Source organism: Symphodus melops, assembly GCF_947650265.1.
Source record: "Symphodus melops genome assembly, chromosome: 19".
Taxonomy (NCBI): Eukaryota; Metazoa; Chordata; class Actinopteri; order Labriformes; family Labridae; genus Symphodus; species Symphodus melops.
Genome location: NC_136709.1, coordinates 6,758,041 through 6,781,381, shown reverse-complemented (window position 1 = coordinate 6,781,381; position 23,341 = coordinate 6,758,041). Strand labels below are relative to the sequence as shown.

Below are 23,341 nucleotides of genomic sequence, written 5' to 3'. Positions count from 1 at the left end.
CGTGCGTGTGTGTGTGTGTGTGTGTGTGTGTATATGCAGAGTCCGAAGTATAATGTCCCTTTTTCACAATATATCATAATTGCTTTTTCAATGTTTTAATAATATTTTTTCCTTTAATCTCTGTTTCATCTGTTTCTTATTACATTATTAAACTGAACATAAAATTCAGAACTGTGTTCCTTGTGTCTCTCTTGATAGAAACTGCTCTAGAATTTATACTTCTGATATGAGATTGATTAAATCAATTAATAACTGATTAATTATTCATAAAGTAATATAGTTATTCCTGGTAATCCAGGTGGTGTCCAATCTACGAGGTATGTATTAGATTATAGTAGACAAATTGTTTATCCCTTTACAGGTGGAAGGCGAATCCGATTCTTAATCTGCTCACTGCCCCACTACCCATTTTGAGGCCCTGATGATGGTCTCCATGGCCATTGCGAAGGCCAGGGGGGAAATTGTACAGCCTGCCACGATGCCTACTTCTACTCGCTGCCTTGTAAAGTAAGCTGTCGTGAAGCACAGTTGCAGGTCTTCAAAGTAGGCTTTTCCTAGACTAGTGACAGATGCTGGAACGTGGAAGAAGTTGAAAGATTCCCAGAGAAGGTTATGGGGAACTGATCCAAAGGCATTGGCCAGGTCAAGAAAGATGGCATTGATGTGCCTTTTGTATTTCTTTGCTACTTGGATTTGGTGCCAGTTCATAGTGGTGTGCTCCAAGCAACCAGAGAACTCAGGAATGCCAGCCTTCTGTATGGAAGTATCAACGTACTTGTTCTTCTCCATGTAGGTTGACAACCTCTGTGCTGTCACGCTGAAGAAGATTTTTCCCTCAACATTGAGAAGGCCGGAATTGACTTAAGTCTGTTGCATCCTTCTCCTTGGGAATTAGCACCCCTCCAGCCCTTCGCCATGCCATAGGTATTAGTTCTTTCTGCCATACTATTCTTGAGAGCCTCCACAGATAGCGTTGAACATCTGGTGCATTCTTGTGGAGGTTATACGGTACTCCATTCAGTCCAGGGGCTTTTGCACGCCGTACTGTTTGCTCTACTTCCTTCCATTTTGGAGGGCCAGTCTCCAAGTTGAATTTAGGAGGTTGAATAGGTGGGATCACATGTGGGAAAACTGTTTCTGCTTTTTTGTGTCATGGTGGACCTTTTCAACATGTTCTTCCAGCTCCTGCTTTGTAATTTTCAGGGTTCTGCTTTTTTTTTTTTTAAACAACAGTTTAACTGAAATAGGCCATTCATCAGCTGATCAAAAGTTTAAGACCATAGCCTTTAAAAGGCAAAATCTGTGCAAAATCTTTTATTCTATTCCATGTTCTGTTAAGTGATCAAACTGTCAAGACCTCTTGATTGCAAAAGCAAAAAAAAAACAACAAAAAAACTCACTGCCTTTGAACGTCGTAGAATTGCTGAGATGCATAAACAAGGCCTCTCACAACAAGCCATCGCTGCTGAGGTTGGGTGCAGTAAGACAGCCATTTTGCATTCTTACAAGACCCTGAGGGTTATGGAACAAAAAAGTCAAGTGGCAGACCGAAAAAAAAATTCACCGTCGCTGAGCCGGAGGATCAGATTGGCTGTCCATCAAGACACAGGACGATCCTCGTCCGAAATTAGAGAAAGAGAAGGGTTTAAAAAATGAAAAACGTCTTCAAGGCCACGTCTCCTTCAACGCCACAAAATTGCCTGTTTGGACTTTGCAAGGGGCCGCCAAACATGGGACATTCAAAGATTGAAAAAAGTTTTATTCTCCGACGAGAAAAAATGTAATCTTGAGGGTCCTGATGGCTTCCAACAGTACTGGCATGACAAGGTGATGCCTCCTGAAATGTTCTCTATGCGGCACAGTGGAGGAGGCACCATCATAATCTGGGGTGCTTTTTCCTTCAATGGAACAATGGAGTTTCAGGTTTTGCAGGGGTGTCAAACAGCAACTGGCTGTGTGGACATGTTTTCAACACGACAATGCTGCAGTTTACAACGTTGCCTGACAAAGGACTTCTTCCAGGAGAATAATGTCACTCTTTTGGGCCATCCTGCGTGTCCCCCTGATCTAAATCCGATTGAGAGCATTTGGGGATGAATGGTGAGGGAAGTTTACAAAAATGGACATCAGTTGGATCAGTGGATGCCCAACGTCACCACTAGCCTCCTGGAAACACTCACATTAAGCATGCCAAAATGATTTTTTTGAAGTGATTCACAATAATGGTGGAGCTACTCACCTACTAGTACTGTTTTTTTTTTACTATTTCTGTTTTAAGGGGGTTTTCAGGGTTTTGTGCTATGGTCTTTAACTTTTTATAAGCTGATGAACAGTTTGTTTCAGTTAAATTGTTCTTTTCAATAAATTGCCTCTTCAAAACTTTTGGTTTCTTTCTTTCTCCCATTTCTTCTTTTTGCATTCTGAATGCAAAATGACCTCCAGCAGGCCACAAATATGTATGTCTGCTCAAATGGTCAGAAACAGATTCCATGAGGGTGGTATGAGTGCCCTATGTCCACAGGTGGGGGTTCACACTGAGCACATGTGACAGGTGTGACAAAGTCTAGAGAATGTTCTGCTGCCTGCCACAACCTTCATAATGACCGGTTTGGTGGTGGATCATTAAGGGTGGGTTGTCGCTTTTCCTTAGGGGGCTGCACAACCCTCCATGTGCTCGCTAAAGGTAGCCTGACTGCCATTACGTACCGAGATGATTTCCTTAGACCCCTTGTGAGACCATATATGCTGGTGTAGTTGGCCCTGGGTTCCTCCTAATGCAAGACAATGCTAGACCTCATGTGGCTGGAGAGTGTCAGCAGTTCCTGCAAGATGAAGACATTGATGCTATGGACTGGCCCGCCTGTTCCCCAGACCTGAATCCAATTGAGCTCATCTGGGACATAGACTGTCAAGGAATTGGCGGATGATTTAGTTTAGGTCTGGGAGGAGATTCTTCAGGAGACCATCCACCACCTCATCAGGAGCATGCCCAGGCACTGTAGGGAGGTCATACAGGCACATGGAGGTCACACACAATGCTGAGCCTCATTTTGACTTGAATTAAGGACATTACATTAAAGTTGGATCTGCCTGTTGTGTGTTTTTCCATTTTAATCTTGAGTGTTACTCCAAATCTAGACCTCCATTAGTTAATACATTTGATTTCTGTTGATCTTTTTTGTATGAGTTTTGTTGTCAGCACATTTAACCATGTAGGTTATTTTTTTTAATCAGTGTAGTTATTTTTGTTCTTACAATTCCAATCGAGGTGGCAAGTGTTGGCTTTACCCGACGCATGTTGTCCTCTGTGATGTGGGGCCATCTCCACTTTCCTCTCTGTCCTGTCCCCGTGGTCCAGCTGCTCTGTGTCATCATTCTCTGCAACCTCTCCGACCCGCTTCCCCCACATAAATCACCATGTCCTTCAACACTGGTGCCGCTTTTGTCAGTGTAGCAAATGTTTATGTCTCTGTGTCCAAAAACACTTTAAGCTGGGCTAGATATGGGGATTGTGCCTTCACATTTTTCTCTTTCAGCTTCTTGATTATATTAATTGATGACCTCTGTTGTGCAGTATTGATAAAAGTAAATAGTTTGTCCCTCGTATGTAGACTTCTGTTTCCAGGCTTGCCGTAACACATATTCCTTAACTTTGTAATCCAAAAAGTTTACCATGATCGCCTTCGGTGGGGCCGCTCTGTCCTTGGGTTTAGCTGCCAGTGAGCGGTGCGGCCTCACAATGCGCATTTCTAGGTCGTCAGCAATTTGGATTTTGGACTTAAGTCACGTTATGAAGTCTATGGTATCGTTCTTCTCTGCACCCTCTGGAATGCCGTGAATCCGTATATTGTTGTGTGACTCCAAGTCACCACACATAACAAATAGTTTGGCCATTTGCTGGAGTAGGAATGCGTCAGAGTGCTCCAGTCACGTCACCCTGTCCTCCGCATTACCAATTCTTTAGTCTGTTTGGCCTTCCAAGTTGCGCACAGGTAAACAAGGGACTTTGGCCTGTTTTTCTCTGGGAACAGGCAAACAAAGGACTTGGGCCTGTTCCCCTCTGAAGAACCTGATTATAGTACTCACAGCTATAACAAAGAGCTTTAAGACTCATAGTCCCAGAAGCCTTTGCAATACTTCACACCTACATGTAAAAAAGAAGGGGGACCCGAAATCTCTCTCCTCTCATTGGAGGGGACTGAAAGTGCAGCCCCTCCCATGAAGCCCAGGTTATAAAACTCCAAGACAACCAGTGTCCATTCTCTTTCCACACGTCGAACTCAGACGTCCAGAGATACCCCTCGGCATCCTGTTTAGTAGCACGCTTCTCTTTGTTTAAAAATTTTGGCACACAGGGAACCTCAGGCCTAGTAGAAGACCAACACTCTGAATTCTGAGCTCACCTTGGTAACTTCAATGCCACTCCAAGTAGAGCGTCTTATTACTACTGAATTAAAACGGTATTTAGCCCTGCAAAGCCAGGACATCCATGGAGATCACCTTGATATATATATATATTATTGCTATATATAGATACCCTGTCCTCGCTCACCCTCTGGGACCCTCTGCCATCACTTCATCTACCCAGAGACGGCTGAAGGCCGCTCCATCCACGGACTTGTTTCCTCTTATCAACCGTGGACAAAAGGTTACAAGTGAGGCGTGCTTAATTAGAGGCGTGTGTGTTTAATAACTGAGTTATTAGTTTAAAACTGTGATGCATCTGTTTTGTTAATGGGCTGCTGCGTCCAGAATTTTCTAGTTGAAACTCTGTGTTTCTTGTCCCAGACTGCCGGGTCCAGAGGTTAAACTCCTTGGATTTTTCTTATGTTGAGCCGCTGTATCCCTTTTGTGTTTCTTCGTGAACGGTAGCGTTATAACTGAGCAATAGCTTCACGATCAAGGTGACCAGTGTAACGCTGTCTAACGGAAATTCGGCCACTGGCTTCTGATAGTGGAGTTAGAACCCGAGTTGTATGTGAGTTTCTGAGTGTGGTCCAGACCTTGGACACGCTGCCTCTATCTCTCCTCTTTTTCTCGACTAACACATACACACGCACGTGGCAGACACATAGCAGACTGTAGGGGCCGTAAATTGTCAGAATCACATTACTACACACCTCAATTCATGGCTTCCCCGTCATCCACCCATATTCATCTCATTATCCAATGGAAATAATCCACCGTCCCCCGCGTAATTGGAATCCGTCCTCCAGGAAGGGCATTTGTTTGAGTGCCAGTCCTCATTGAGAGGTGGGAGAAAAACAGTTGAAGGAGAAGGTGACAGCTAGGTTAGAGCATTTTTTGAAGTCCACGATTAGCCGTCTCGGTTGGCTGGAGTTACGTCGGCACGATCGCTCCTTGGATTGGTTTATTCCATCTGGGATCAGCTGGCTCCGGAGTCTGGAGATGTCGGGTCCAGCGGAGAAAAGACCAACTTATTAACTTACTGTTTACTTTGGTACCGTGAGTACCCAGTGTTTTTCTTTTGTTTTGTGTGTTATTTGCCACACCGCGACAAGAGACGCTGGTTATTTTGAGTTTATTTCCTTGTTTTGTGTCGAGGCCCGTGGTAAAACCGCATTTTTGTTGTTGTGTTGTGAGTACCTGGCACTGGACTGTTGGTTTTGGGAAAACACAAATAGACTTCATGCCCCGAGTGGATTGAACTTTGAAAGAGACAGAGACTGAAATACACGCACGCATCATTTCTTTTCTTTTGTTTTGGAACTATGATTTATTATTCAATATCTGTTTCTTATGAACATTGCATTGCTGAGTTGTTTGTGTTGGTGGATGTTGTGGTGTTCAATTAATTGTTCCTGGCTCTTCCTTAATTATTTTGTGCAGGTTGACTATTTTTTGTTTAAAATTATTTTACTTTGTCAGAATTGACTATGACAGGCACCCCAACATTAAAACTGGTCAATCCCGCTACAGCAGCTATAGCTCACGGCAGCAACAGTTCACGCTAAAGACTGGTGTAGTTTTGAGTCCTAAAACCATGAAGTGAGTTAGCATTTTAGCGCCGTGGTTCTAACCTCTAAAAGTCAATGGGGATTTTGAATGAGTTTGTGTTTAGACGCCTGAAATAAGGTCTGTGGTTAACACAAGCTGAAGAGATGTTGATGTTTTATTAGATAATCTATGTGTGCTAAGACCCCATTTGTGAATTTTGAAGTTTTTACGCGAACTTTAAACGGCGGTTGCTAACAAGTAGCTAACTGAAACTACAGTGGTTGTTGCAGACGTTACACGCCATCCCGCCGGGAATTCTCTCCCTAATCCTGCTTACAGCCTCTAGTCATGTTTTTCAGTGCTCTTGTAAATATTAGGTTAATAAACAACTTATTAAGCTAACGTTTAGCTATCTTGTCAAATCCGCTGATTAGATCGATGAATCATAACGGTCGTGACGTCATTATAAACCGAGCGTAGTTCGCTAGCGCCTAATGTTAGCTTTTTACTTCTCTCGGCTGCATTAACTCTTCAAACTTCATATAAATGATGTTCATCTGTAAAGATTATCCCGCTGAACAAAACAGCAATGCATCAGAAACGTGTGTTTGACACAGAGCTTTTTTTCTGCAATGATCCAAAATCCAATGCAAAAATCCCATAGGCGAACTTTCGTAGGAACCACCGGCGCCATTTTTTCGGGTTGGCCTACAAAAATACATCATTACTATACCAGTCTATAGCAGACCAATATAGAGTGACACAGTCCCACTAGAGGGAATAAGGGCCTGTGATGCCTGTAATGTTGTATTGCAGGGGAGTTTCAAATCTGTGTGTGTGAGAGATAAATAGAGAGGAACGTGGAGGAGGACGAGAGTGTGGGATGGACAGAGAAAGGCAGAAAGCATGTGTCAAAAATGTGGCTCTTCGTCTGACTGGTTAGCCACCCCAAGGCTAGATGATAAAAAACAGTTATATTACAGAATATTCTCTTTCCTATTGTATGATTTTACTTACTTTTTGCTTAAAAAAGAACGCAACAATGAATAGTATCAAATCGCAATAGTCTTGATTTATTAGTTTAGAATCGCAATATAAATCGCATCAGTGACCAAGAGTCATGATCAAATCAAACTGCCACAAAGGTATATCATCCCAGCTCTAACTCCCATGATGGTGGTCATGATTCTTGCTATATATATTTAAGATTCTTGCATATATATATATATATATATATATATATATATATATATATATATATATATTAATTTATTAATTAATGTGTAAAGTTAATTCACTGTTGCTGATGTCAGTCAGACCTGATACAGTTCAGTTTTGTTTAGACACCAAGGACAGCTGGGACAGTGTCAACAGCTCTCCCTGATATCTGCAGGGATGTTTGGGAGAACTTGTTGTTCACTCCAAGCTCCTAGACGTCACAGATTATTCTAGGTAGGTCAATGTGGCACGACCCTGTTATGGAAAATTTTACTCCATGTGTACTATATGCTTTGTACGAAGGTATCAGAATCTGTCATATAAAATGCATCTGAAATGTCTTAGAATACTACATACACAGCCTATTGGGTGTTTTGTTTTCCATCATTTCATTCCCTTTATTCTGTTTCTCACACTCTGTACATGTGGGAAGAGTCACCCAGGCTCTTTGTCTCTTCTCTCACACTGGGGGATAGATTGTGCCCAGCCAGGTGGGCAGTGGCTCTATGTGGCGTGATGGGGAAGTGCTCTGTGTAGTGTGATGGAAATGTATACGTTTTCATGTTTGCGTTTTCTCGGGGCCTCTTTCTCTCCTCACCGTGTGAGAGAGGGGTCTTCGAACGCTTATCTTGCCTTCGAATAAATGTTCGTTGAGATCACATCGATCTTGGGTTTCTTTTTTGGATAGATCTTCTCACTCCTTATTTTCACTCTTTGGTAACGGGAAACATTCCACCACAACCCTGATGACCCTGAGTATTCATCTAATGTATAAACTTTCTTCAGCATGAACCATCTGAGTCTAAAGCTTATTGTGCGTCAAGTTTAATAATTTCCTCGACTTGGTCTCTGGACTTGATTCCCTGACTATTTTTTGACTATTCTATTTTGACATAAGTTAGATCTCAAAATCGCTGCTTCCCTTCCGGGTTTGGACCTTAAACTGTGCACAGAGGGGTCTGGAACTGCTCTCTTAAGACCTTGCCCTATTCCTTCTAATAAGGACAGTTTGGAAAATTGAGAGGCCAGTGTCTGCTGGAGGAAAGATCACAGTGACTAGGTCCAAGATCGGAAAACAACAGGAATCAATTCAGGTCAGTGTTATCTTTCAATATAAGTTACTTAGGATCTTGGATCAAAATATAAAATATTGGAAGTAGTAAAACTTCAAACAATCTCTGTGGATTAAAATTAGACAGACTTGTTATTTACTATTACTGTTATTATCATCAATCATAAGAAACATAAATTAATGGATTGATCTTGTGATAGAGGAACCAACACATGAGGAAAATGAGAAGTACATGAAGACAAGGAGAATCTAAAATACCTAAAATTATGGAAAATAAAGTATGGTGTTACTGATCTTGGAAGACCATACTGAATTGGTTGTGAAAGAAAGTCAAGGACAGTAAGAATGGTAAAAATGAATGGTTAGAATGAAGCACAAAACTGGATAGATGAAGCAATGAGATGCCAGGCAGTAAAGGACAGAGAGAATGAGAGGAATCAGAGGAGTGAGAAATAGGAAGAAAAAGAAGGAGAGATGATAACTAAACTGTGTTCTCTGCATCTTTCTGAGAAATTTCACCAACTGGGACAAGGTCATTGTCAGATAAAAACAGAAGAAGATGATGGCTTGGGACCGAGACCGGATCCCCCTCCCAATACCAGCCCGTTCTCTCAGATAACCCTGAAATGCCATCAACCCCTCCCCAACCTGCTCCTTCTGTAAAACCCTTAACACATTCTGCCCAGTCTCCAGTCCTCCTCCAGTAGTGCAGACTACGCGCTGCTCTCTCCAACGTGCACTCAAGTGTGCAACAAACTGGACGAACTTCAGCTACTGATCGGGAGAAACAGAGACTTTTATACATCCTGTGTTCTGACGTGGCTATGTGGACTGATATCGGACTCTGATACCCGACTTGCCAATGCATCTGGCAGGGTTCCAACTCTTCAGAGCAGATGGAGACAACTTTCTGGGGGAAAAAAAGGTGGTGGAATCTGTTTCTATGTCAATAGTGGCTGGTGTTCTGATGTAACAGTGATCCAAAGGTACTGTTCTCCCAAGCTGGAATCTTTTCCCATTCATTATACATCTTTGTATTCTCCCTGCGAGTTTGCGTCATTCATTTTGGTCGGTGTTTACATCCAACCAGAAGTCAACGTGCAGGAGGCACAGCGTGCTCTCACCGACCAGATATTGTGTGTGAAGTGGAAAAACCCGGACTCCTTAGTTATTGTCCTCGATGATTTTAACAAAGGTAATCTCAGTCATGACCTTCCTAAGTATAGGCAGTTTATTAAATGTCCGAACAGAAAGGGAAACGTTTTGGATCGCTGTTACACTACAGTTAGCAACACTTATCACGCCATCCTCCATGCTGCACTGGGCCACTCTGACTACGTCATGGTCCATCTGATACCTTCATACAAGCAGAAATGAAAGCTTTGTAAGCCTGTTGTGAGGATACCAAGAAGAGGACCAGCTGTGCTGTGGAAGAATTAGAGGCGTACTTAGACTTTACTGACTGGGATGTTTTCAGGTCTGCCACAAACAGTCTGGATGAGTACACAGTGGCTGTGATGTCAGGACTTATGTGTAACATCACGCACTACGGTGAGTTATAACAACGACAAGCCCTGATCCACAGCTAAACTCAGATGGTTAAAGCAAGAAAAGGAGGTGGCTTTTAGGAATGAGGACAGGGAGAGTTTAAAAAGGTTAAATACACCTTCAACAGGGTGGTGAGAGAAGCAAAGCATCTTTACTCTAAGAAACTAGAGCAGCAGTTTTCAGATAGAAAAAAACCCCACTCTGTAACCTGCATCTTGCCAACAATCTTAAGTTCTACTGTCACTTTGAAAGACAATGGGAAAGCCCAGAAACCAACAACTCAACTTCACTACTTACCTCCCCCATCACTGCAAAGTCACAGGCTATTGTGACTGATTGTAAATGTGAATGTTTGACTCATTTGTAAATGTACTTGGCAATAAAACCAATTCTGATATAGAGTCTGATGACATTGTGTTGTATTTCCCCAGCAGTGGAGTGTGTTTGATACATTGTCAGATGCAAGGCCACTTAACATCCTCCTCTCTGACAGTGCAATGAGAAAATCCATCTCCACTCCCACAACACGTCTGGCCCTGCAAATGAGTTCATTGAGTCTGTGAAGTTTGCTACCCTCTGTCTGCTGCCCCAGCACACAACAGCAAACAGGATAGCACTGGCCACCACACACTAATTAAACATCCTATGCATTGTCCTGCAGATGTTTAAGGACCTCAGCCTCCTCAGAAGGTAAGGACCCCTCTTATAGATGGCCTCCGTGTCCAGTTGATTGTCCAAGTATACTCCCAAGAACATGTAGTCCTCCACAATGTTAATACTGACACCCTGAATACAAAAAGGGGTCACCAATGCCTATTCCTCCTCAGATCCACCACCAGTTCCTTTTTTTGCCAGGTTGAGCTAGAGATGGTTCTGCTCACACCATGCAACCGGCCTCCTTTACCTTGCTGATGCATCCAACTGCAGCCGAGTCATCAAAAAACCTCTGAGGGTGGAAGGACACGGTGTTGCAGTTGAAGTCTGTGATGTAACTTGAAAGCTACAATGCTGCGACTGACATGCAAAGAATATGTTTATGTGTTTATATATAAATGACAACAGAAATTCCTTTCATCACTGCATTCAGGCAGTGGGTGTTGACACACAAGGGTGCACAGAGCCATTTCTCCAACTTTCACATTTCTCAAATCAAAACCACACAGTGCATCTTTAAATAACTATATTGCATCGTCTTAACCAGTGTTGAAAGTAAGTTCAGGAGTGTACCTATTTAATTTTTGAGGGAAAAAATGCCCTTTTCTGACTTCGAGCCCCTGCTTCTCATCTAAAATTTAGCTGCTACGTATATGACAAGCCTGTCAGAAAACTTTACTGCCAAAGTAAGTGCTAAAAAATCTAGTTGTTTTTAAGCAGAGCTATACAGCAGCTGTGTGTGGGAGGAAGCCCTTCTTGCTCTTTCACTCCTCTCACACTAACCACACACAATACTGGTTAAAAAGACATTTTCTTTTATCTGATCTTGAACATGTTCAAGGTAAAAGCTTTTTAAGACTTTAGCAGCAATATGGTCAAACCAAAAATAACAAACGTGCACCAAGGTTGAGAACAAACAGGAATCCCTTTAAACTTGTAGTAAAGATAAGCCTTATTCTCATCTCTAATTGCAACATTGGGCCGATTACTAAATGTTTGTATGTCTTAAAACGTGTGCAAACTTGATACCACCCTCAAAAAATATGCTATCTGATCCACTAACAGCATGCATTGGGGATTGCGTCTTTTATATAAGCAAAACAATATGTATTGTCCATTTAGTATGTTTTCCTTCATGAATATGCAATATGGTGCATTTCTGCCCCAGCGTGCAAAATACTGGGAGGAAAAAATGCAAAGAAGTGAAGTTAGTACAAGCAATGTGATTTACCAAGCCAGGCAGAAAATGTGGTGATTTTGACAGTGTCTAAATTTAACACCTTTGAAAGGAACATGCTAAACCAGGAGCCCAGTGTTAAGCATAACAGACTTCAGTTAGGAGGAGACATAGGCACAATATAAGTAGGCGTAAAGATTGCTTTTGTTCCCCCCACATGTTTTGAATGACAGAAAAATAAATGACATGCATTAATTTTTGGTTTTGCTTCAATAATAGTGAAACAAAAGAAACACTATGATTAAATAAAATAACTGAACATTCACAGCCCCTGCATTGTAAAGAATTGAAACATTGACATTTATGTCTTCCTATTTCCCTCTTTTCTCCAACATTACATTTAACTGGCCAGTTCCTTTTTCTCGGGTAGGACGTCTCTCCGACAGTGCGCTTCCTTTTGCAAAGGCATTTATGTCCGATCAGACACAGCGCTGGCCAGCTGTCTGGTGCACAAGTGGCGCGCCTGAGCACTGTGCCACAGCTCGCACCTACTGCACAATGTATGACAATTCATTTAAAAATGAAGGGAAGAAAAGAGAGGGCCTTTTTAATGCAGTGGTTTTCTGATAAGCCAAATATTGTTTTTGGACGTTCATTTGCCTCTTCTACTAATACCAATTTTGCACTTGCAGTCATCCTGCTTTCGCACACACGCTCGCACGCACGCACGCGCGGCACGCCCCTTTTAACTTTTAGTCAGCACACAGTTGATCCGTGATCCATACAACCCAGTCGGGAACACGTGATCCGGTCAAACGGTCGGCTTTTCTCTGTTCACTCTCTCCGTGTTTGCAGCTAACATAACGATAGCAACGTCCTCACAGTCTCTCGCGCGCGCGGCACGCCCCTTTTAACTTTTAGTCAGCGCACAGTTGATCCGTGAGCCATACAACCCAGTCGGGAACACGTGATCCGGTCAAACGGTCGGCTTTTCTCTGTTCACTCTCTCCGTGTTTGCAGCTAACATAACGATAGCAACGTCCTCACAGTCTCTGTCATAGAAGCGTCTATGGTCTCTGTAGTCTGTGAGCGCGCTGAATGCACGCGCTGCAGGAGCAGACAGAGATACACTTTTAACAATATACAGGCTGATTATATGAAATGTCTAATGTCTTCAAAGCTAAATCAAGACAGAACTTGTTTGTGGAATAATAATTTAGCAAATATATATTTAAAGTTTCTCAATCTCCTGATCTGACATAATGATTGATTCTGTGATTGATTCAACAGAACATAATGCTTTCTCAGTTAAATGTACTGTAACAGATGTGTAGGCTACACAAAACAGTATTTGCTATTTCAGCCATTAAAACGTGTTTGGCCTGTATTTTTCATCTACCTGCCGCCTTGACCAGTGAATCAGAAAGTGAATTTGGGACTCTGTCAGTAATATGGTGAGCATCATCAGCAGCTGTAGAGCAGAGGTGGTTGGCTGTAACAAGCAGGCGTTTCCATGGTAACTGCAAAGAAGCAGGTTTGCAGGGACGACCCAAGACGAGTTATCGTCTTGGGTCGTCCCTACAAACCTGTTACAGCCAACCACCTTAATTAAGCAAAAGTATAATTTATTAGATTACTCGATTAATCGACGGGATATTCGATAGAATACTCGATTACTAAAATATTCGATAGCTGCAGCTCTACACATAATTATGTCTTTTAGACTTGGAACAATAATTTATTCTATGATAGGATTTGATCCATAATTTTTCTCACTCACTAAGTCTGCATTAATGTGACCCTAACACTCGTCTGATTCAGAAGGCACACCAAAGGCCCAGTTTGTGCAGCTGAGACGGCTGGCAAACATTTGAAGATTTATTGTACTCTCCTTATCATAATAATTACCAGTATCAGGTCCACACAATTCAAATCTAGTAAAAGATTTTAAATAAACCACGAAAACTGTAATTTCAAGTGGTTTTCATAGCAGCCCCAAGCCCGGCTCCCGCTGGAAAAGTAAACAAGATCTGTCAGAGACGCTACCCAAGGTAAACATGAACTGAGCACCTTAAGTCTTACATTTTGGTTTCTAACTCCACATAGGTGGATATACGAATGTCAATAGGTATAATATTTTTTGTTTAATACATAATTATCAATAATATCATAAAAGTCTTCCAGCTAACACTGACATGGCATCAGGCTAGCAGTAAGTAGCTAGCTGAGGGGTGCTAAGGGTGATGCAGCACCCCATGAAATCAGGGACAAGAAAAACCATCAGCAATTAGAACTTTAAAACTAGATTTACATGTGATGTACTGTAGTACATGTAGTAGCCTTTCATTACTTTTTTGGTCCATAAATGAGACAGTCTGGACCTTGTTTACAGTAGAGGGAGGGAGGGAGGGAGGGAGGGAGGGAGAGAGAGAGAGAGAGAGAGAGAGAGAGAGTGAGTGAGTGAGTCCGGGAAAGTTTCAGTGCTCATATTGCACACAGACAAAAAAAACAAAGGTTTGATTGATAATGTGCTCTACAGTTTACAGGTTTACCAGTAAAGTATGCATACTAATGGCAGACTGCAGTCTCTGTTAACACACTAGTGCAATCCAAACTTCTGCAATGTGCAGAGTGCTCATCTCTCTGTCTGCGTGTCACCCTCCCTGTTCTGTTTATTAAAAAACGATTAGCTGATCATTAACCACGTCTAAACTTTCAGTGTGATATTTGAAGCTTGTGGGGATAATGAAAATATGAAAATAAAATATGAAAATAATTCATATCAATTAACAATTTTATGAAGCCAAAAATATACGGATCACTTGTATTCTTAATTTCATGTTTATTTTCCAAAACTGATCTAGAGCTTCCCAAAGCTTTCTTTACATTCACAATTGCATTAAACTGTAGGCTATTCCTCCAAAACCATGTAAGATTTAACATGTATTTAAAAAGGCCACATTCGGGCAATGATTCACAAGGACCAGCCCACTTCAACGTTAACAACATTTTCAGGAACGCTACTTGTAACAAGCAAACACATATAGGCACAGTTTCAGTCTAGGCACGCTGTTTAAATTAAGAAACAGCTGAAATATATCATTCGGTCCTTTCAGCATCTTCGTGAGAAACAAAGATAACCAACCCAGTGAGATAGATATATTTGTCTATCCACTTTAACACAGTAACAGAAAAAAGGGACGTAATTAAAAGGAAACATTTCAATTAATTACAGCAAAAGCAACCGCCGTTCTCTTGAAATTACAAACACCACTGTCCTATTATTTTAAAACATTAATGGCACGTCTAATTTCCATTACAAGTTAATTACAGCGACAAGAAAGAAATAACCGGCCTGCTTACCATCATTCGCCATGATGTTCTGGTCGGCATCCACCAAAGCGGCACTGAAGACGGGGGAGCGGGCCTTTGGATGAAGGAGGGGAGTTCAGAGTGTGGTACAGTCCATTTGGCACCGTCGAGGAAGCTGTGTAAAACTGGCGCTGCCAAACCTACCTGTATGACAAGATGTGAATCGAGTACACACTCCGAGACTGTGGAGGGCAGTGTTACAGTCTGTGTAGCCTATAGCTTGTCGGAAATTCATTAGAGGAGGAGGAGGGGGGGGGGGGAAATCGTGGACGTCTTCTACCGGCCCTCTGTTGGCACGCAGTCATTTCTTTTCCTCACATCGTCTCTTTAAGGAACTGGTTTCTTGGACGCAAACAAGCAGTACACTTCTTCGTCAGATTCTTATCTGAGATCCTGGACTTTTCGTGTGACATTGGATAAACTTACATACTGGTAAAATGACACAACTGGTGGTTCAGCAACTTCAGTTTACATAAGCCTACTTCCTAAATCCTAATATGCACAGCAGTTATGTCTTAGAGCACAAATGTGTTTCCAATATTAAAGGTTATAGGCAGGTGTAAAGATTAGGCCTACTAAGTAAAGAGGGAAGATTTGAGTGACATTATGTAGTGTTTTAAAATGTTCATTTCTTTTGCATAAATGTGCTTTGGACAATTAAATTATCTTGCCAAGCCTTGCCAAGTTCTTGTTGGTTCACTTTCGATTCAAATTAATTAAATTAAATTAAAACACTTCATTTGTCCTCAGGGTGCAATTCAAAGGCACACAGAAAGGTGCAGGTAGATTAACCTTTTTAAACGTAAAAAACAGTTAGTTGCTTTTTATTTTCTCCCATAAGAGAAAATAGTTTTAGACCAAGACAATCTCACGTTCACATCATATTTCACATACAGTCTAGCACATCGCAAAAAAAACAAACAAAAAAAACAGGGCAAAACACAAAAGTGTGAGCATAACTTCACACACACACTGCATTTACACTTTTGTACACTCTTCCTTTGCACATATGCCTGTACAACATCATTAATACTTTTGCACTGATTATTCTATTGCACTTGCCTATAACATTGATTTTATTGCACAGTCCCTTGATGACTCTCTCTCTCACACACAAACACACTATCTTGCACTATTTAATGATTTAAAGAAGGTAGTATGAAGGACAGTTTATGTATTTACATAGTTGAATGTGCTGTCAACAAAATCACACAAAAATTATCAATGGAAATCACATTTATTAACCAATGGAGGTCTTGATTTGGAGTAACACTCAACATTAAAGTGAAAAAACTCTTCAGGCAGATCCAACTTTGATGTAATGTCCTTACCTGTATGACATTACCCACATGCCTGTATGACCTCCCTAAAACGCCTGGGCATCCTCCTGATGAGGTGGCGGATGGTCTCCTGATGGATCTCCTCCCAGACCTGAACTAAAGCATCCACCAACTCCTGGACAGTATGTGGTGCATTGTGGTGTTGGTGGATAGAGCACATTCAAATATGTAAAGAAAGTATTTAATAAGAACACTTCTACTCGTTCAGATCTAGGATGTGTTCTTTTAGTGTTCCCTTTATTTTTTTGAGCAGTGTATAATGCAACACATGCCAGCAATAGAGCCAAGCATTGGCTGATCTTATTGTATTTCCAGATGAGGCCTTAAGGAGGGATGTGAGGTGTCCCCGTCCACAATGTAGGGTAACGGAAGACCTCCTGTCTAAGGCTAATGAGGCAGCCGCCTGTATTGAGCGGATTGGAAACTCTATGTCCCAATTTATTATTGCCATCTCAGCCTTCCTGCTGTAGGCTTCACCAAATGCATGGTGCACGGTCCCTGCAGGCTTTTGCGCTGATGACTAGAGATTTAGGGCTGTGTGATGTCCACACCGTCCAGGCCAGCAGGATGACCCTCCACAGCGTTCCCATGGAGCATGGTGAGCTGTTTGGATCAGCAACTCGAGATGCTTTTGAATGGACCATCTCAGCAGAAACATGCCTCCTCATATTTGGCCGAGGAGTGCCTTGGTCTCTCCTCAGTGCCCAGCTTGTGCCAATAGTCACCTGCACCCTGGGCAAGCAGCCCAGCCCTTTTATAATATCCGGGGAATACTACTCAACTTAATTTCTTGTTGAAAAAGAAGCATGATGGACTTCTTTATTTTTTTTATCTCAATTACACTTTATATTGTTAAATAAGGGATTTATAAAAAGTGTTTCTTTATTTTTGCCAAATTCCTTCCATTGCATTTCATATGCTTTTTGATTTGTTTGCAGTGCATGTGGCATAGAAGCATTACATTGCTGTCGCAAGCTTTAAGGTAAATTCAGTAAAAGTATTTAACTTCATTTCAATCTCTGGGAGCACAATTTCTAAGGCAAAAATGTGGCTCTGAAAACAAGAATCAGTTGAGTCCTGTCTGGAAGTTGGTGAAGAGTTATTGACTGTGTTTACAGTGGCTACTCACAATATGAATAGGTTAAAAGAAACAAGCCAAACGATATCTGTCCCCGACATAAAAGAATCCCAGTTTGAAAAAGAAAAAAAAATCGATGACAAATAAAAAGTAAAGAAAACACAGTGCGCACAACTTACTTGTGTTATTTAATCAGTCACTGTGAAGACAAAAGACAGATTGAATTTCTAAGATCTACTGTACAAATGTGAAAGAAGACAAATAAATGGACCAGTGTGAAAAATAAATTGATTTACAAATGCCTCGTTTAACCAAGCGACACTGATTGTACAGTAGTTAATAAATAAGCCCTGTGAATCATCTTGATCCCTGCAACGGCACATTAATAGCAAGAGCTGGTCCTGCTCAGTTGTGATGATGTTCAAATTTGAGTAATTTAACTTTTTTTTTTTTTGCCATTTTAGCAACAAAAAAAATGGGCACCACAGCAAAGCCATTTCACCTGAACACACCACTGGTGGAAAGTGTCAGCATGTCCAAACAAGTAGGGACCACTGTGTACTTAAAAATGGAAAATTCACAGCCCTCTGGCTCCTTTAAAATTCGTGGTATTGGACACCTCTGCCAGCAGGTAGGAATCCTTAGTCCTAGTGCTGGTGCTTAAAAAAGTTTTTCTTGCCAGTTTTGATTGACTGGGGTCTTATTAGCAATTAAGACTTTTGCCCTTTTTCTGTCATTTCTTTTTTTTTTCTTTTAGTTTGCCAGAGAATTAAAAGGAATTGTCTGCTCTTCAGGTGATATCTCTTTTTTAGTAGCTTTTTATACATACAAATTCAGAACCTTTTGCTGACTGTTTCTTTAAATTGTATGTAAACATTTTTAAGGTGGAAATGCAGGTATGGCTGCAGCCTACGTAGCCCGGAAAATGGGTGTACCAGCCACCATTGTGGTTCCTTCCTCTTCTCCGCAGTTGGTTGTTCAGAGACTCCAGGATCAGGGTGCTACAGTCAAGATTACAGGCAAGGTAAATCATTTTCTTAAATATATTTCATTATTTATTTATTATTATACTTTTTTTTTTATAACTAACATGCCCAAAAAAGTCTACGGAAGAAGGCACTTTTGTTGTACCAACTCTCAGATGTGACTCCTTGGACAAATGAGCCTGCTAAATGAAATTCTAGAAATGTTTAGCTAAGAAAGCTAAGTAAAATGTCCTTCTTTCCAGGTCTGGGATGATGCCAATGCAGAGGCACTAAAGCTGGCTAAAACTGAAGAATTTACTTATGTTCCTCCATTTGATCATCCTTTGCTCTGGTAGAATAATGCTATGTTTCCAGTTTTCTACCGTGCAATGTTAATGGATAATAAAACAAACAAGTAAGCATAGTTAACATGCAATTTCTTTCTGGATCTCTTTAACAAAATCCCAGGCAGGGCCACGCCAGTCTGATCACAGAAGTTGCTGTCGCGCTTGGTCCAGATATAAAGGCAGGAGCTGTGCTTTTATCTGTGGGGGGAGGCGGCCTTCTCTGTGGAGTGATCCAGGGCCTGAAGGATGTAGGCTGGACAGATGTGCCAATAATTGCCATGGAAACTGAGGGGGCAGATTGTTTCAATGCTTCATTGAAGGCAGGGAGGGTTATCACACTTGATGACATCACAAGGTTAGTGGTTACCAGATTTCAGATGTTTTCTTTAATGATGGATAAAACACTTTATTCTCATCTGTCTGTCCACAGTGAAGCTAAATGTCTTGGCGCAAGAACTGTTTGCAAGAAGGCCTTTGAATACAGCCAATGCAGTGACTTTACAATAATTTCAGAGCTTGTAACTGATCAACAGGCTCTTCTAGCTGTTGAAACGTTCCTAGGTTAGTGATTGAATATTATAACACAATCCTCTAGAGCGAACTTAGCTTAACGTTTTGGGGGATTTTTAACATTATTTTAATTTGACTCATGTTGTAGATGAGGAACGTGTGTTGGTGGAGATGGCTTGTGGAGCAGCACTGGCAGCTGTCTACACTGGACTTATTCAAAGGCTACAGGCTAAAGGTAACTATTCTTGACTATCATCATTACTAGGGATGCACTGATCACATACTAAGTATCGGTATCATGGTAAATGGACTTGAGCTTGTATAGCGCTTTTCTAGTCTTCCGACTACTCAAAGCGCTTTTACACCTACCCATCACACCTACCCATTCACACCCATTCTCACTGATGGCTGGTTATATGCCCATCTAGTAACTAATTCCATTCACGCCACATTCATACGCCCCAGACGCAGCAGGGGGAGCAATTTGGGTGTCTTGCCCAAGGACACATCGGACATGTTGCTCGCAGGACGACTCTACCAACTGAGCCACAGCCGCCCGTATCAGCCAGCCGTATCGGTCCAATACTAGAGAAAAGTATGGGATCAGATATATCAAACATAGTACAATTTGTCCAATCCGATCTTTACGACTCTCCCATAGTGGTAGAATCGTCATATCTCAACCAGAAGGTCAAGGGTTCGATCCCAGCTGAGAAACATCTCCAACCACTGCTTCGGTGGCGGTGTATAAATAGATTAGCTACTTCTCATGAATGATACTACATAGCAACTGCCATCAATGTATGAATGTAGGTGCGACGCACAGTGTAAAAGTGCTTTGAGTAGTCAGACGACTAGAAAAGCGCTATATTAGTTTATTTACCATTTAGCATTACTTTAAGAGAAATGCTGTAAAGTGAGAGCCGAGCATGCCGCTGGACATGTCACGTGAGCAGAAACTAGAATGAAATTGAGACCGGTCAGCAACGCTGTTGTAATGTCAGCTGTGTAGACTTACTGTACTTTGGACTTAAAGAGGAAAAAAGCAAAATGTATTATCGATGAAAGGAGCAGCAGGCTTATAGCTGAGAAGGCCTGAAATGTTAATGTTTTTGAAGACCCTGCTCCTTATGTTTAAGTTGTGCCACATAAGGACTGTAAGTCATAGGACTGTACATATTGTAATTGTGGTTTTACTCGTTCTTCATTTTATACTAGTTTTAAACATACAGTTCAACCCAAAGATTGTATGTGAAAAAAGAAACAGAGCTTGCACTGTTTAATTTTCTACCTTTAGATTTGTTATGCATTTCTTTTTTCAGTGCAGCTAATTTAATATTAGGTGTAAAAGCCTAGAGTTTCTGTGAGTGCCTTAAAAGATTCTGTTTAAGAAATGTGTACTGTACATTTTCTTCCTGTGATGCCGTTATATATATTGATGTTAAGTTATAGTTATTTAAGTAATACTGTATATCATTGAGGAATATACAGACTACACTGAGTGCTAAGCCATGTCAGTTCACACATTTTTTTGTTATTTGTTGTAATACTCAGATGTAAACTTTTACACAAAGTTCCACTTTAGATTTTATGTTTAACAGTGCTGAGTCTGCAGACCAAAGTTTAAGTGAAAGTTTAAATATGGCGCAGCAGGCATACTGCTACATACAGACTTTTTACAGTTTGACCATGATGTTTTTTAGATGGATTTTGTTTTCTAGATGGCTGTCTTAAGCAAATCCATACACATTTATTCCCAACGCATTTCTTAACTAGTTTTTTAAGATTAAAAAGTTAATCAGTTTTGGTATCGGCAGTTACTCAAAGTTGTGGTATTGGCGATTTTACTAAGCCTTTAGTGTTTTTCTAAATGTTTTGCATTTAAACGTTTAGAAGTTACACCTTTACTATATTCAATAAATACATTTTCCTGGACTTCTTTTTTTAGGTCTGCTGCCAACTCCCTTGGGCCCCCTGTTGGTGATAGTTTGCGGTGGCAGCAGTATTGACATGAAGCAACTCAGCCAACTCAAACTTAAACTACAGACTTAAGCTACTGTATTTGTGCCAATGTGGGTGTACAGCATTTTTGCTGAATTGGGTGGAATTATCTTGTAAAGGAAATAGGGCTTATTCTTTTAATATTGGTGTTTAATTTTGAAATTGCTAAAAATATCAAAAATAAATACCTTTCTTTGAAAAACTACAGACAGAGTCTGAAATTACCTACATTTACATGCTTTGTCTTTCCTGAACACTTTTTCTTCACCCCATTGTAAAATGTAATAAAGTAAAAGAAATGTGTGATGGAGGATGTATGCACATGCCAGTCGTGGTACTCAAGAAATCTGACTGCAGTAACACTCGTCATATGTTGATAATCTGGTGGGTCTGCTGTTCAAAATCTGTGATTTATCGCAAATGGATTTGAGGAGTACATATATAGAGTAAGCCAACTTGTTCTGACCTGAATTAACGCAAAAAAATATAGCCAACTATGTAATCTAGTCTATGTAATGAAGTTTGGAGTCCATTCCTGGCTCAATTACTGGATATAAAAGGATGATGCTGCCTAACTCTACGTGATCTTTTATTTGATTCAGGTATGTGTAGACTTCTTTGGGTGTTGTGTATTTGCTTTTGTTTTTAGTTTTATGCAGCTATGTTTTGTGTTGGAGGTCTGGCTTGAGCTGCACATTGTTGCTGGACTGCAAAGTCCTTTTTTATTTATTTTTTTGTCTGTGAAGAAAAAAATGTAGGCTTGGCAGATGAAAAAAGGCACAATCTAAATTTGATAATGTAAATTTAACATAAAAAATATAAAATAAATAAAGGAATGAATTCTGATAACTGTGCTTTAGTATCTTTAAATTATTAAACTATGGACTTTACTTGATTGTACTTTTACACACACCTTGTGGACTGATTATGTACTCACACAATAGTCTGAATAGCCTCCTCAGCTGCAATAACCGAATCAAGTCCTGGGCTTGTTCAGATTTGTTCGGATCAGAGGCATTCTGATGAGGGAATTCTGTAAGTGTGCATGCCTCATCTCACATTTTGGTTTTGTTTGCAGGAGGCAGGAGTTTTTTGGGTGCATTATGTGTTCAAATTTAAGCTGTGCGTTTGTTATTTTCACCTTAAAGGGATTCTTCACCCATGTGCGTTAAGCTTTATATCATTAGAAACCTGGTAGTATTTTTGAATGGTCGTGCATCCCATCTGCATTTTCCTCCTGAGACTGGAAAGTGTAGTATCTGGTTGTAAAGCTAGCCATCATCATTTGGCGTCATTGTAGGCTGTGGTTAGAGGGGTTACATCGCCAGTTCCTTATATTTCAACCCAATGAAGCTACAGACCTATTACAGATCAATCAATCATTATTTGTATAGAGATCAATTCATAACAGGTGTTATCTCAAGACGCTTTACAAAAGCAGGTAAAGGACCTTACTCTTTGTTAACATTAACAAACGAGCAGGTAATAAGACCATGCTCATCATTATCTTTTCCAAAAAGCAGGTAAAGGACCTTACTTGTGGCTATATTACAAGAGCTCAGCTTAATCCGTCATAGCGTGGCAAGAAAAAACTTCCCTTTAACAGGCAGAAATCTTCAGCAGACCAAAGCTCATGACAGCCATCTGCTAAACTGCGCTGGGGATGAAATGGATAAGATGCAGAAAGAAGGGTAGGATAGGATGGGGGGGTTGTTTGGGCAGGCCATCCTAATCAACAATCTCGAGAAACCTAAGAGAGCTCAGGAGCTCCCAGAAAAAGGAGAGGTTAGTAACTTGAATAAAAATATAGTGACAAGCTGTAACAGGATATGAAAGCAGAGAGAGAAAGAGGGAGAGTGAGATAAGAGATCATGGTGCCAGTTCCCCTGGTAGTCTAGGCCTATAGCAGCATAACTATGAACTGGTCTATACCTAAGCCAGCCCTAACTACAAGATTTATCAAAAAGAAATGTTTTAAGTCTATTCTTAAAAGTACCTAGTGTGTCTGCCTCCTGGACCCCGACTGGTAGACGATTCCAAAGGAGCGGTGCCTGATAACTGAAGGCTCTACCTCCCATAGTAGGTGGCACTCTGACGGTGC

General features: G+C 41.0%; 2 protein-coding genes across 4 annotated transcripts in view; one reads left to right on the top strand and one right to left on the bottom strand.

The window, feature by feature from the left end:
* Positions 1–15,235, bottom strand: part of syt14a (synaptotagmin XIVa) — a 122,855-nt gene extending 107,620 nt beyond the window's left edge. The window contains exons 1-2 of one of the 2 annotated variants that reach the window (XM_079369691.1): positions 15,144–15,235; positions 14,991–15,054 (exon numbers count right to left, since the gene is read on the bottom strand). In XM_079369691.1, coding sequence (XP_079225817.1) covers positions 14,991–15,003 — 13 coding nt within the window. In that variant the 5' untranslated portion in view covers positions 15,004–15,054; positions 15,144–15,235. Of the gene's footprint in view, positions 1–14,990 lie in introns of both variants that reach the window. The other variant, XM_079369692.1, reaches the window with a different exon arrangement.
* A 68-nt stretch (positions 15,236–15,303) lies between these two features.
* sdsl (serine dehydratase-like) lies at positions 15,304–21,445 on the top strand. Of its 2 annotated transcripts, none has more exons than XM_079369704.1 (9): positions 15,304–15,431; positions 17,882–18,048; positions 18,175–18,211; positions 18,302–18,441; positions 18,646–18,734; positions 18,851–19,084; positions 19,160–19,290; positions 19,388–19,474; positions 21,188–21,445. In XM_079369704.1, the coding sequence occupies exons 2-9, from the start codon at positions 17,893–17,895 to the stop codon at positions 21,289–21,291; spliced, it is 978 nt and encodes a 325-aa protein (XP_079225830.1). In that variant the 5' UTR covers positions 15,304–15,431; positions 17,882–17,892; the 3' UTR covers positions 21,292–21,445. The 2 variants fall into 2 exon arrangements, with proteins under 2 accessions (XP_079225830.1, XP_079225831.1); XM_079369705.1 differs by lacking the exon at positions 21,188–21,445 and adding an exon at positions 19,805–21,029 and having other exon boundaries at positions 19,388–19,526.
* Positions 21,446–23,341: the final 1,896 nt, after the last annotated feature.

Excerpts from the sequence above, each read along its gene's own strand:
- sdsl (XM_079369704.1), top strand. The coding sequence starts at position 17,893 with ATGGGCACCACAGCAAAGCCATTTCACCTGAACACACCACTGGTGGAA. Across the intron at positions 18,049-18,174 it reads TTGGACACCTCTGCCAGCAG|TTTGCCAGAGAATTAAAAGG; the intron begins GTAGGAATCCTT and ends TTTTTCTTTTAG. Across the intron at positions 18,442-18,645 it reads CAGTCAAGATTACAGGCAAG|GTCTGGGATGATGCCAATGC; the intron begins GTAAATCATTTT and ends CCTTCTTTCCAG.